The 15722-nt window shown below is 44.5% G+C and overlaps 1 protein-coding gene across 1 annotated transcript in view; it reads left to right on the top strand.

The window, feature by feature from the left end:
- gabra5 (gamma-aminobutyric acid type A receptor subunit alpha5) overlaps window positions 1–15722 on the top strand; it is a 93295-nt gene that overhangs the window by 69372 nt on the left and 8201 nt on the right. Inside the window, exon 8 of the mRNA XM_055636510.1 lies at window positions 5249–5401. Coding sequence (XP_055492485.1) covers window positions 5249–5401 — 153 coding nt within the window. The remainder of the gene's footprint in view (window positions 1–5248; window positions 5402–15722) is intronic.

The following is a 15722-nucleotide window of genomic DNA, read 5'->3' as shown; positions in this document are numbered from 1 at the left end:
CTGATTTTCATTGATACAAGGTTTGTACAGAGTGAGCACTCCAGGTTATATTTTGAGTCCTTTTACATTGAGCCTTCTGACTTTCATTTGCACATTCTACAATTCTGTCCCTTGCTCTCTGAAGACCCCGCAAGCGTAAAGGACCTTGCTTAGTTCGGTTTAGAGATACAGCGCGGAAACATGCCCTGTGGCCCACCGAGTCCGCGCCGACCAGCGATCCCCGCACACTGACACCATCCTACACACACTAGGGACAATTTACAATTGTACCGAAGCCAATTTACCTACAGACCTGTACACCTTTGGAGTGTGGGAGGAAACCGGAGCACCTGCAGGAAACCAACGCAGGTCGTGGGGAGAACGTACAGACAAGCACCTGTGGGTCAGGATCGAATCTGGGTGTCTGGCGCTGAAAGGCAGCAACTCTACCGCTGTGCCACAGTGCATCAATACTCTCAGCAGTATTCAAGGCACGAACGCTCACACAGTTCCAGCACGGTGTGGCAAAATGCCAACATGAGCCATTAGGAGGGGACCCGATGAAAAGTCAGAACCAGCCAAGGAACTTACCAACTGACAACCATGGCCGCGTTGTTGTCTGCCACGAACGGGAACTCTCCGTTGACTTTTAACAACAAGAAGCAAACAGTGACACCGAGTTGTTCTAAATTCATTCTTCGCGATTCGGTTTTCTTTTCATCGAGTCAACGACTTCAAAAAGAACGTGGGTAAGCCGTCCCAAAACTGCGTGGCCAAGTCATCTGTCTGGTTTGGCACATCCTGACTTGTGGCCTCTTCAGAATTGTCCCAATGTCCAATTCTATGTTGAATTGAAACTCCCGGTTTTAAAGTGTTTTTTTTTTAATATCTGTATCTACGTTCCTCTTCGATCTGCTGATTCAATATAGATATATATATATATACACTAAACAAAAATATGCACGTTGATAATGGCAAAATGCTCTGCCCTTTCTGATGTGGAGAGGCGGATCTGTACAGAGATTTATCAGACAGTGCTCGGTCACAGATTGCAGGAGGGGATTAATGGGGACGAGTACTCGGATTTCCAACAGACAAGAGCGTCAGCCCTCAATGCCGATTTGCATGGTTCATCGGCTCTTTACTGAATGTGAGCTCGCTGGACACTCAGGAACCAAGGCTAAACATATTACATTTATATTTGCAAGAAAGAAAGCCGTCATCGCTAAAAAAGTGAGACACTTAGTGGTTTGTTGTTAGAGTTTAGCTATGCTGTTAGCAGCATAATCAAGGACCAGTCGCACACTAGCCACTCCCTCTTCTCCTCTCTCCCATCAGACAAAAGGTATAGAAGTGTGAAACCGCACACCTCTAGATTTGGGGACATTTTCTTCACAGCTGTTAATTGGCAACCGAATCATCCTACAACAACCAGAGAGCAGAGCTGAACTACTATCTACTTCTTTGATGACCCTTGGGCTATCCTAGATCGGACGTTGCTGGCTTTACCTTGCACTAAACGTTATTCCCTTATCTTGGGTCGACAAAAATGCTGGAGAAACTCAGCTGGTGAGGCAGCACCTATGGAGCGAAGGAAATAGGCAACGTTTCGGGTCGAGACCCTTCTTCAGACTGGATCGAGACCATTCTTACCTTATCTGGTATCTTTTCACTGGAAATGGATCGATTGCAATCATGTATTGTCTTTCTGCCGACTGGTTAGCACGCAACAAAGGCTTTTCACTGTACCTCGGTACACATAACAATAAACTAAACTGAAACTGAAGCTAATTTAGAGATACAGCAAGGAAATAGGCCCCACAGAGTCCGCTCTGACCAACGATCCCCGCTCATTAACACTATCGTACAAACACAAGGGACAGTTTATATGTATTAACCTAATCAATTAACCAAGTCAATTAACCTAAAACCCTCTACGTCTTTGGAGTGTGGGAAGAAACTGAAGGTCTCGGAGAAAACCCATGCAGGTCACAGGGAGAATGTACTAACTCTGTGCAGCAAGCACCCGTAGTCAGAATCGAACCCAGGTCTCTGGTGCTGTGTTAGAGTCATACAGCACGGAAACAGGCCCCTCGGCCCAACTTGCTCATGCTGACCAAGACGCCTCATCGAAACTAGTCCCACTTGCCACGTTTGGCCCATATCCCTCCAAACCTATCCTGTTCATGTACCTGTCCAAATGTCTTTGGACTTCACCACTTAACTGAACCATTGACACAGTTTTTGCCTCTGCAGGTGTCGCCTGGGCTGCTAATTATTTTCAGCGTTTTATGGTTTTTTCACCCGGTTTCCAACGGAGCATTTTTGGGGGTTTTTTTCATTAATAATTCAACAGTATTTTTGCATAAGGAGCTTACTTGCAACACTGCAGCAACTGAGTCATTCCAGCCTTTGTATTTCAAACTTCCATGGCTTGTAGTGCTTTCATCTTTCTCTACGGCTCATGCTGATATTTTAACACTCTTGTTCTATTATCACTTCCAGCAGACCCAACTGTTTTTATTTCACTAACGTCTTTATCGCCCTCTGTCACCAAGTTCAATGTCCCTTTGATCATTTAATTCCTACCCAATCTTATAACAGATCTTATTCTCTCCTTCCTTATCCCCTTTTAAAGCTTGTTATACTCTAAGCTTAAATACTTAGAGCATCTTAAAGCTTGTTATATTTTAATGGTTCTCGGTTTTCAAAAATTCATTATTTTCTCTCCACAATCCTATGGAGCCTTTCCAACCTTCTAATTATCTGCCGTGCTTTATCTGTAAACCCTCAAGGCCCTGTCCCACGAGCATGCGGCGGCAAGCGCGACCAAACCTGAAGCGGGGGCCGCGCGGAGGTCGAGTGAGTGACATGAAGTTCGAGCGAAGTCCGCGAGAAGTTCGCACATGACGTATGGCGTCGAGGCGGTGCATACCGCGTCGAGGCGGCTGCGGGCCGGCAGGCCGTTGCCGCGCAGAATTTTTGAACGGTCAGCTTTTCGGAGCCCCGCGCGATGTCGGGACCAGCTCCGCACGACTCCATACGGCTCCGCCGATCGAAGTGGGACCGGCCCCGCGAGGCCGTACAGCTCAAGCGACCACGTTAGGTTGCGCTTGCCGCATGGAGTTGCATGCTCGTGGACAGCACCTTTAGGTCGCGCTTGCCTCATGGAGTTGCATGCTCATGGGACAGGCCCTTTAAGAATGGAATGAGAAGCTGGGAAGGAAATTTGTTGCAACTTTTCATGGGGACCTTTTCAAGATGGCCTTGAGGAACAGGTGGCAAGTGGCAAAACAAAAATTATGTCATCGTATTCGTTCAGAAGTTCATAAGTGATAGGAGCACAATTAGGCCATTCGGCCCATGTAGTCTACTCCGCCATTCAATCATAGCTGGTATATCTTTCCCTCTTAACCCTGTTTTCCTGCCTTCTCCCCATAACCCCTGACATCCGTACTAATCGTACATGTGGAAAGAGCAGAAATAAAATGACATTGAGGTGAAACTTCTGGCCCAGTGATGCCATTTCAAAGCAGATCATCTACGAGGTGAGCACCAGTTCTCCCAAAGACTCAAGAAACTGGAAGCTTGACAAAAACTGCTGAAGGAACTCAGCGGGTCAGGCACCATCTGTACAGAGAATGGGCAGATGACATTTCGGGTCGGGACCCTTCTGCAGATTGATCAGAGTGGAGGGAGAAATCTGGAAGAGAGAGGTGGGAGTTGGACAAAGCTTGGCAAGTGATAAGTGGATACAAATAGGTGAATGCTGATAGCCTCAGAATAAAAGGACGTACCTTTAGAAGGAGATGAGGAGGAATTTATTTTGTCAGATGGTGGCGAATCTGTGGGGGACGGCTGTGGAGGCCAAGTCATTGGGTATTTGAAGGGCAGAGATTAACAGATACTTGATTGGTGAGGGGGCCAAGGGTTATGGGGAAAAAGGCAGGAGAATGGGGTTGAGAGGGAAAGATAGAAGCCATGGTTGAAGGTAGAGTAGCTTCAATGGGCTGAATGGCCTACTTCTGCTCCTAGGACCCGTGAACTACAGGTGAGGTGGGATTATTTTGGTAGATGAGTGGAGTAAGTGGCAAAGGCTAAAAATGAAAAGGAAACACAAGTGTGTCAGAAAAAGAAAGAAGAGGTGTGAAATGTCGAGCCAGAAGGGGGGATAGAGGCGGAAGGGGACAGGAGAGAGGGGAAACACTCAGTTGCTTTACTTTGTAATAAGACAGACACAAAGTGCTGGAGTAACTCAGCTGGTCTGGCAGCATCTCTGGAGAAAAGGAATAGGTGACGTTTTTGATCGGGAGCCTTCTGCACACCGAGAGTCAAGGGAAAGGGAAACCAGAGGTATGAAAAGGTACAGAGCCGGCACTGATGACCCTGGAATGGTGGAGCCCACAATGGTCCATTGTTGGCTGTGGAAAATGTGATAACGAAGGGATAGGAACAATGAAACTAGCAGGATAACTCGGGACGGATGACTAGAGAGAGGGAATGCAAGGGTTTCTTGAAATTAGAGAAACCAATATTCATACCATTAGGTTGTAATTGTACCATTAGCTGCCCAAACAAAATATGAGGTGCACTTAAGTGATAGGAGCAGAATTAGGCCATTTGGCCCATCAAGTCCACGCTGCCATTCAATCATGGCTGATCTATCTCTCCCTCCTAATTCCATTCTCCTGTCTCCTCCCCATAACCTATGACACAGTGACATAAGAGGTACTTTGTAAGCTAGTCTGGTAAGATGGGTACTTATACTGATGCTGTGGCGGGCCGTCTCGGAGCGGAGACGGCGTTCCGGCTTTCGGCGGCGGCCGCATCACCACGGAGGTCCGCTGGACTGGAGGGCGGCATCTCCGGCCTGGATCGATCGCCTCAGCGCAGAGGGAGAACAAGGAGGGAAGAGACGGGGACTAAGACGTTGTTTCCATCACAGTGAGGATGTGCGTGGTGAACTCACTGTGGTGGATGTTTAATTTGTGTTAGTTGTATGTTTTGTTATTATTGGTTCTGTGTATGACTGCAGGCAACATAATTTCGATAAAGGAATCTAATCTAATCTAATCTATACTACAGCTGCTGATTAAACCAACTTTGATAGTCACATTGGAGTCAGGAACTAAACCATTATTTTGTACATGATGCAGATGATGAGAGTTGTCACTTTCTGCTCAACTTGTTTTAACAAATTATAAAACCCTTTGTAATGTTCCCACTTCACTGCTGATTTATTCCTTGCTCTTTTTTGTGTCTTTTGCAGGCGATTATGTAGTGATGACAGCACATTTCCATTTGAAGAGAAAAATAGGTTATTTTGTCATCCAAACCTATCTCCCCTGCATCATGACTGTTATCTTATCCCAGATGTCATTTTGGTTGAACAGAGAATCTGTCCCTGCCAGAACAGTGTTTGGTAAGTTTAAATACTTTTTGGACACGCCTGGGTTAGAAGCGTGAACGTGAATTTTTTTTTAATGCGGTATTTTGCAACTATCTACACTTTATTTTTGTGGAGTACAAGGTTTCTATTTTTTTTCCAGGTTGTCAGGGAAGTTAACTTTGCTGTATCCATCTTTTCCCTTTGACTGCTCGTTCTATATGCAGTTAGCGATGGAGTAGAGCAGGCATTGAACCAATAAGTTCATAAGTGATAGGAGCAGAATTAGGCCATTCGGCCCGTCAAGTCTACTCCGCCATTCAATCATGGCTGATCCACCACTTCCTCCTAACCCCACAATTCACTGGAGTTGGATGAGGGGGTATCTTATAGAAACATATACAATTATAAATGGACTGGACAAGCTAGGTGCAGGAAAAATGTTCCCAATGTTGGGTGAGTCCAGAACCAGGGGCCACAGTCTTAGAATAAAGGGGAGGTCATTTAAGACAGAGGTGAGAAAAAACTTTTTCTCCCAGAGAGTTGTGAATTTATGGAATTCCCTGCCACAGAGGGCAGTGGAGGCCAAATTACTGGATGGATTTAAGAGAGAGTTAGATAGAACTCTAGGGGCTAGTGGAATCAAGGGATATGGGGAGAAGGCAGGCACGGGTTACTGATTGGGGACGATCAGCCATGATCACAATGAATGGCAGTGCTGGCTCGAAGGGCCAAATGGCCTCCTCCTGCACCTATTTTCTATGTTTCTAGGTTCCAATGTAATAAAGTGGCATTGCCTGTTCAGGCAAAGCAATTACAGGTGCACCATCGACTTTCCGGCACTCTTGATTCCAGAGCCTTGCCGGATTATCCATTTTGCCCGACCAACAGAGGTCACGTAATAATAATTGAACCTTCAACTCTGACCCACTAATTATGCCTCTCTATTTCTAAAGCACCGTGGACTGCCAGAAACTTAAATAAAGAATTAACAATTAACAAAAGTGTGAACAATTAACTGTCCACACGGAGGCACATATCCTGAAAGAGCTTGCAACAAACAAAATGCTCTCATAATTTTGTCCGGATTAAAGGAGGTGTTGGAAAATCGATGGTGTACCTGCACTAGTTCTGTAGACAGAATGCACAAAATCACATTACAGGTTAACGTCAGGGCTATATTGGTCTCTAAGGGACAATAATTGCAACGGATATGGTCGAGCCAAGTACAGTAACAAGGTTTTAAGGATATTTGGATAGGATATGTTTTGAGGGAAATGAGTCGACCATGGACAAACGGAACATGGGCATCCTTGTCGGCATAGATGAGCTGGGATAATTGTCCTGTTTCCGGAGATAAACGCAAAATGCTGGAGTAACTCAGCGGGTCAGGCACGACTCGCACTTTCGCTCACTTTCTCAGGCGGGTCAAGTCATTCTCTGGAGAGAAGGAATGAGTGACCCTTTTCGGGTCGAGACCCTTCTTTGGGTCGAGACTTCTCCTCTCAACTGAAAATACAGAGCGGTGTCACTTGAAGATATCACTTAGCATGGGTGTGACACAGTGGATTAGGAGTAGCCACTTCTTTGTAGACAGCCAAAGGGTTTTGATCCAAAACATTGCCTCTTTCCTTTGCTCCATAGATGTTACCGCACCCACTGAGTTTCTCCAGCAATTTTGTCTACCTTCGATTCTCCAGCATCTGCAGAATTCCTTCTTGAACAATGAAATTTTTGGAGATGCTTGTATGGAAAGGCACAGAACACTGTTCCCCTTGCAGTGTATAATGCACCATTCTGGTTACATTATATAAAACAGCACCACACAGGCTTTAGCAGGCATCAAACACAATTAACTGCTGGACTGTTTCAGTTCCGTTAGATTTGGCTTTCTTTTCCATTTTCTCCTTGGTGCTTCTCTGGCAGATCATCCATTAATGGTGGCATTGCGTGACTTTCTAAAGAGTTTCAGGAGAAAGTGTTGTTTTACTGCTTCAAATTTCACATTTCAGTTTAGTTTAGAGTTACAACGCGAAAAGGGCCCTTCGGCCCAGCAAGTCTGCGCCGACAGCGATCACCGCACATTAACACTAATCTACACACACCAGGGACAATTTACAATTATACCAAGCCAATTAGCCTACAAACCAGTACTTCTTTTTAGAGTGTGGGAGGGAATCAGAGCTCCCAGAGAAAACCCACACAGGTCACGGGCAGAACGTACAAACTCCGTACAGACAGCACCATTAGGTCAGGTTCGAACCCGGGTCTCTGGTCCTGTCCGGGTCTCACGGATGAACATGGAGGGGAGGCTGGCTGGACTATGGTGCCATCCTCACCTTGGTGCCATTTATGTTATGTTGTGTCGTGGACTTTCTGTGTTTGTGCTTTTTTTTTAAATTAAATTTCAATTTTATTTTTAATATGTCTTATTATTTATTTATTTATCTGTCTATTTATTTATTTATTTATCTGTTTGTTTGTTTATTTATTTATTTATTTATTTAAAAAAAAAAAATCATGATACTGCCTGTAAGGGAAATTCATTTCGTTGTCTCAAATTGAGACAATGACAATAAATTTGAATACAATACAATACTATACTGTAGGGCAGCAACTCTACTGCTGCGCCACCGTGCTGCACCTTGGAGATGGACATATTTAACCGACCAAATCTTGCATAACAGCAAACAGAACTAAAATGAACAGGAAATGCAACAGCCTAAAATCCCACGTAATAAAGGAAAAAATCTAAACAGAAAAACAATTGAACTTTTTATTTAATGCTTAGCACCAAACTATCTCAAGGTGCAGCAGTGTATGTGGTTAATTAGAAGATTTAAGTGTTACATTACCAGTTCTTTTCTTAAACAGCTATTAAGATGCTGTTTTATCATTAATTATAACTTGTGTTGTAGAATGAGGTTATTAAAAAGGTTTGTGTTAATTTCAAAGATGTTTACATGAAATTAATAGAAATAGTCTAATTTTAATTAAATTCCAAAGCTTGTTCAGAACTTTAACTCTTCATTCATTATTCTTGAAATGGCAGATTTTTAAATAATGTAGTAGCAGTGTAATAGTCCATGGCCCATTTAATTAGATGGAAGGCAGCCAGCAGCTTCATTGTATGAAGGAGGATCTTATTGAAATCTGTAGAATAATGAAAGGCCTCGATGTGGTGGATGTGGAGATGATGTTTCCAGTAGTGGGAGAGTCTACTACTATAGGCCACAGGCTCGGAATAAAAGGACGTACCTTTGGAATGGAGATGAGGAGGAATTTCTCTAGTCAGAGGGTGGTGAATCTATGGAATTCATTGCCACAGACAGCTGTGGAGGCCAAGTGATCGGGTATTTTTTTAAAACACAGATGGACAGGTTCTTGATTAGTAAGGGTATTAAAGGATATGGTGAGAGGGCAGGAGAATGGGATTGAGAGAGAAAATAGATCAGCCATGATTGAATGGTGGAGCAGTCTTGATTGGCCGAATGCCTTAATTCTGATTCAATGTCTTATGGCCTGTTGCCATTTGCTATTTGCCTCCCTGTGAATTGTGACTGAATGGATGGGAGATAAAGATCATCAGATCATCAAACATGTTCCCGGTGTTGGGGCAGTCCAGAACCAGGGGCCACAGTTTAAGAATAAGTGGTAAGCCATTTAGAACGGAGATGAGGAAACACTTTTTCACACACAGAGTTGTGAGTCTGTGGAATTCTCTGCCTCAGAGGGCGGTGGAGGCCGGTTCTCTGGAAACTTTCAAGAGAGAGCTAGATAGGGCTCTTAAAGATAGCGGAGTAGGCAGGAACAGGGTACTGATTGTGGATGATCAGCCATGATCACATTGCATGGTGGTGCTGGCTTGAAGGGCCGTATGGCCATCTCCTGCACCTATTGTCTATTAGCCCCTGATGTTAAATACATTGATTTTTAGTTATAAGAGGGCCAAGGCAGAGATCAGGCATTGGAGTGACCCTTCTTTCAAATTCCCAGTCACATCAGATAGACATGTGCACCAGGGGACATTATCGGCACCATGTCATAGGAAAGACTTTGTCAAACTGGAAAGGATACAGAGAAGATTTACGAGGATGTTGCCAGGACTAGAGGGTCTGAGCTATAGGAAGAGGTCGAGTGGGCTGGGACACTATTCCTTGGAGTGCAGGGGGATGTGCGGTGATCTTATTGAGATGCATAAAATCATGAGAGGATTGGATTGGATCGATGCACAGAGTCTCTTAGCCAGAGTAGGTGAATTGAGGACAGGAGGTTTAAGGTGAAGGGAAAAAGATTTAATAGGAATCTGAGGGGTAACTCGTTCGCACAAAGCGTTGTGGGTGTATGGAACAAGCTGCTGGAGGAGGTAGTTGAGGCAGGGACTATCCCAACCTTTAAGAAACAGTTAGACAGGTACGTGGATAGGACAGGATTGGAGGGATATGGGCCAAACGCCAGCAGGTGGGACTAGTGTGGCTGGGACATGTTGGCCGGTGTGGGCAAGTTGGGCCGACGGGCCGGTTTCCACAATGTATCACTCTTTGACTATGAAACAGTATTTCTTTGCTTCATTGTCCTCCAGAAAATAATCACCAGCTCATTCAAGAAGAGCCTTGTCTTCTGGGAAATACTGAATACGTATCATTTTGTTGAAGTATTTCATTTGTTGAAGTATTTCATTTTTGCCAAATGAACTGAAAACCACATTAGCAGAATGATTTAAAAAAACATGAAATATCCACCAATAGATACTCTCCTGCGCCTAGTGGAGCTGGTCCTTACCCGTGACAACTCCCATTTCCTCCAAATACAAGGCGTAGCTATTGGGACGCTCATGGGCCCAAGCTATGCCTGCCTCTTTGTAGGGCACATCGAACAATCCTAGTTCGAGGCGTACCAGGGCCCCATCCCCGAACTCTACCTCCGCTACATCGACGACTGCATTGGTGCCACCTCCTGCGCCCACACACAACACTGACTTCATCCACTTTGCCACTAGCTTCCATCCGGCACTCAAATACACCTGGACCATTTCTGACATTTCCCTACCATTTCTAGACCTCACTATCTCCATCGCAGGTGACAGACTACTGACCGACATCTACTATAAACCCACTGACTCCCATGCATATCTGGACTACACCTCTTCCCAACCTGCTTCCTGTAAGAACTCCATCCCCTACTCCCAATTCCTCCGTCTACGCCGCACCTGCAACCAGGATGAGGTGTTCCAAACCAGGGCATTGGAGATGTCCTCATTCTTTAAGGAACGGGGGTTCCCCTCTTCTACTATAGATGAGGCCTCACCAGGGTCTCTTCTATACCCCGTGACTCTGCTCTCATTCCCCATCCCCCTACTCGTAACAAGGGCAGAGTCCCCCTTGTCCTGACCTTCCACCCTACCAGCCGTCACATACAACAAATAATCCTCCGACATTTTCGCCACCTCCAACGGGATCCCACCACCGGCCACATCTTCCCATCTCCTCCCCTGTCTGCTTTCCCCAGAGACCGCTCCCTCCGTAACTCCCTGGTCAATTTGTCCCTTCCCACCCAAACCACCCCCTTTCCTGGCACTTTCCCTTGCAAATGCAGGAAATGCTACACTTGTCGATTTACCTCCTTGACTCCATCCAAGGACCCAATCAGTCTTTCCAGGTGCGGCAGAGGTTCACTTGCACCTCCTCCAACCTCATCTATTGCATCCGCTGCTCTAGCTGTCAGCTGCTCTACATCGGTGAGACCAAGCGTAGGCTTGGCGATCGCTTCGCCCAACACCTCCGCTCGGTTTATAATAACCAACCTGATCTCCCGGTGGCTCAGAACTTCAACTCCCCCTCCCATTCCAAATCCATCCTTTCTGTCCTGGGCCTCCTCCATGGCCAGAGTGAGGCCCACCGTAAACTGGAGGAGCAGCAACTCATATTTTGCTTGGGTAGTTTACACCCAGCGGTATGAACGTTGACTTCTCCAATTATAGGTAGTCCCTGCTTTCTCCGTCTTTTCCCCTCCCCTTCCCAGCTCTTCCCAGCCCACTGTCTCCGCCTCTTCCTTTCTTCGTCCCGAACCCCCCCCCCCCCCCCCCACACCCATACCCACATCAATCTGAAGAAGGGTCTCGACTCGAAACGTCGCCTATTTCCCTCGCTCCATAGATGCTGCCTCACCTGCTGAGTTTCTCCAGCATTTTTGTCTACCTTCGATTTTCCAGCATCTGCAGTTCCTTCTAAATATCCAGGAGATTTTTTTTTTAAGCCATTAGATCCGTCTTAGGTCAACGACAAGAACGGAATATTTTAAGCACATATTTAAATCTGGTCATTTCTGATACTTGTTTTTGGTTTGACTGGCAAAGGTTTGATGCAATTGGGAAGAATTCAACAAAAGGGGGAGGGAAATCATAAAGTTGTTAGCAGGAAGAATAACGGGCCTGTCCCACTGTACGAGGTAATTCAAGAGTTCTCCCGTGTTTCCCCTGATTTGAACTCGGAGAATTACGGTAATAGCCGTTCGTAGGTACTCGGGGCTCTCGTAGACATTTTTCACAGTGTTGAAAAAACTTCACGAGTTACCGCGTTTCCCGAGTACCTACTGTTAGTGTTACGAGCCGCTACGGGGCATTCACTGGCTCCGACGTAGCCTAAACGTACATTCTACGTACTTACCACGAGTTAGATTTTTTTTTAACTCGGGAGAGCTCTTGAATTTACCTCGTACAGTGGGACAGCCCCTTTATACCCTTGAAGTGTTACTATTACCTGAGATTTGATGCAAAGTAAAGTCCATTCTATTTTATTTATTCATTATGTTAAATGCAATAGTAAACCAATTACTTATAATTCTGATATATTACACACGGTAGCGCAGCGGTAGAGTTGCTGCCGTACAGCGCCAGGGACCCAGGTCCGATCCTGCCTACAGGTGCTGTCTGTACGGAGTGTGCACGTTCTCCCCGTGACCTGCGGGGTCTTCTCCGGGAGATCCAGTTTCCTCCCACACTGCAAAGATCTGCAAGTCTGCAGGTTAATTGGCTTGTTAAAATTGTACAAATTGTCCATAGTGTGCAGGTTAGTGTTAGTGCACAGGGATCACTGGTCGGGATGGACTCAGTGGGCCGATGGGCCTGTTTCTGCGCTGTATCCCTAAACTAAACTAAACTAAACTAAACTAAACTAAACTAAACTAAACTAAAAACTAAACTAAACTAAAAACAAGTTTTCCTTCAATATGCTTTGGACTCCAATCCCGGAAGGGTGTTCTAGGTGATATTGCCTAAGCATTGCAGTTTCATTCAGAACTATTTTTAATAATAACTGAAATGGAATTTAGTTGGATTTAAATCCATTTCATTGAGGTATAAATGACCCATTAAATACTACATGTTGATGTCTCCAAATCGTCATTAACAACTTATGGCCACATACTTTACTGCTGCTGCCAATTACGGTCTATTGAGTGCTAAATAATCATCTCTGCAAGCCTGGAGACTCAACATTCAGAACTATGATCTTTATTAATATTCAGACTGTCCTTTGGAGAGCTGCATAATCATTTGAGTTAATGCCAGAGTCAAACAAAACCCACATCCTTAAAGATGTATCAAAACTGGAAAAGGAAATGTAATCTAAATTGGTCCCAATCGTGTCATCTTCTTCAAGTTTCCTTCTCTGCCACTCGATCTGTCCTGCACTTTGCTTCACATCACACGGAGCTATATGGTTCTGCACTACAGAGTAGTGAACAATGGGAAACTGGTTTGGTCAGATTGATCATGTATATATGTGGGACAAGCATCATCCTTCTGCCTTTAAGTTTCAGTTTCAGTTCAGTTCCTTTCAGTTCCTTTCAGTTCCTTTCAGTTGCAGTTTAGTTTATTGCCACGTGTACCAAAAGTGCAGTGAAAACCTTTTGTTGCGTGCTAACCAGTCAGCGGAAAGACAATAAATGATCACAATCGAGCTATTTACAGTGTACCGATACACGATAAGGGAATAACGTTTAGCGCAAGGAAAATCCAGTAAAGCCCGATCAAAGATAGTCTGAGGGTCACCAATGAGGTAGATAGTAGTTCAGCTCTGCTCTCTGGTTGTGGTAGGATGATTCAGTTGCCCGATAACAGCTGGGAAGAAACTGTCCCTGAATCTGGAGGTGTGCGTTTTCACACTTCTATACCTTTTGCCTCATGGGTGAGGGGAGAAGAGGAAGTGGCCAGGGTGCAAGTCGTACTTTATAAAGGAAAATCACGTGAATTTGTCCACCGTGATCTACCTTTTCATTGTAATTTTTGTGCCGGATGGCCCTGGGTTACAAGGTTCAGCACGTAACATTTGTTGTCAAAGATATGGTTGTTTAGAACTTAGACGAGTACAGCAAAGGAACGGGCCCTTCGGTCCACAATGTTTGTGCCGATCAGGATGCCAAGTTCAACTGACTTCATCTGCCTGTACATGATTCATATCCCTCTATTCCTTGCACTTCAATGCACCCGTTTAAAAGCCTATCTCTAGCAGCTAAATTATTGGATTATTATCCTAAAAATTCTAAGGGCCGACAGTGCATAGTGGTAGAGTTGCTGCCTTCCAGCGCCAGAGGCCCGGGTTTGATCATGACCACGGGTGCTGTCTGTGCGGAGTTTGCATGTTCTCCCTGTGACAACGTGGACTCCGGTTTTCACCCACACAGGTTTGTAGCTTAATTGGCTTTGGCTTTGGTAAAATTCTAAATTGTCCCTCGTGTGGGTAGGATAGTGCTTGTGTACGGTGATCACTGGTCGGCATGGACTTAGTGGGCTGAAGGGCCAGTTTCCGTGCTGTATTTCTAAACTAAACTAGGGTGGGACTAGGGAGGTGATAAGTCATAAGGTTACAAGTGACAAGGAGCAGTGTTAGTGTATGGGGTGATCACTGGTCGGTGTGGACTCAGTGGGGCAAAGGGCCTGTTTCCACGCTGTATATAGATTAGATTCCCGATGCATAGACATCTATTTGAAGCCAAGGTAGCAACTAGGAAGTTTAAATTTAAGTTATTAAATAAATCTGTAAAAAATCTGAAAACATGGTATAGTCCAATGGCTTCAATAAAATCACAGGACCATTGCAATAGAGTTCAGAGAAGAACATCTGGTCGGTTTGTCCAATCTGATCTACACGTGGTCCCAGCCCAACTAACGTGATCAACTCTTACCTGTTCAATGAAAAGACTTTTACATATGAACTTATGACTTTTATGGCATTAAAGGAGGGCTTTCCAGAAATCCAGCTCCCGTCATCTGCTGTAATATTGCCTGGATGCATAACCTCCTGTTCCATGCTTCCATCAACACTTCACGGAATGAGATGGAGCCACCTTTGAACGTCAAAATCTGGAATGAGCTATTGTTCTTGATTGGAAAATCAGTTTTGAAGGGGAATCAAGAAGCATAGGTTTAAGGTGAAGGGGAAAAAATTAATTGGGATCTGAGGGGGATCTTTTTCACACAAAGGGTGGAACAAAGTATGGAACGAGCTGCAAGAGGAGGTAGTTGAGGCAGGGTCTATCACAATGTTTAAGAAACACTTAGACAGGTAAATGGATAGGACAGGTTTAGAGGGATATGGACCAAACGCAGGCAGATGGGACATGTTGGTTGGTGTGGGCAAGTTGGGCCGAATCCCTTATTACATGTTCATTATAGCCATTATGAAATATAGCCAGATCATTGGCTATATTTAAGAGGGAGTTTGATGTGGCCCTTGTGGCTAAAGGGATCAGGGGGCATGGAGAGAAGACAGGTACAGGATACTGAGTTGGATGATCAGCCATGATCATATTGAATGGCGGTACAGGCTCGAAGGGCCGAATGGCCTACTCCTGCACCTAATTTCTATGTTTCTATGTTTCTATGTTGCTTTTAATGCCAAGGATGCCCCCATCTCTCTCCAGTGGATATTTAGATTTCTTGCGACACCTTGATACATGTTCGGATATTGATATGCTTCGGGATTTTTTATCTATGTTAAAGGTGCTTTATTAATGCATGTTCTTGATGGGAAAAAAAATAATTTCATTGTTTGAATGTAAACTTTGACAATGGAGATCATTTCATTCAGCGCAAGAACCTATGCAATTCTTAATACATAACCGTAATAATAATAGGTTTATTTATAGAGCACTGAGTAAAAAGCAAACATAGCTATGCAATTGGGCAAGTGCTGTGACATCACTAATCAAATGACAAAAAAATTAAAAACATTTTAACTACACACCAAAAATAAATAATCAAAAAAATGAAAAAGCTGTAGGAAAAGACATGTAAAATAAAGAAACTTAAATTATGGTAAAAACACAGTCACAAACAGTTCAAGCAAAGCCTCAGGCA

This window comes from Leucoraja erinacea, chromosome 6, assembly GCF_028641065.1.
Source record: "Leucoraja erinacea ecotype New England chromosome 6, Leri_hhj_1, whole genome shotgun sequence".
NCBI lineage: Eukaryota > Metazoa > Chordata > Chondrichthyes > Rajiformes > Rajidae > Leucoraja > Leucoraja erinaceus.
This window is presented reverse-complemented; position numbering and strand designations above follow the sequence as displayed.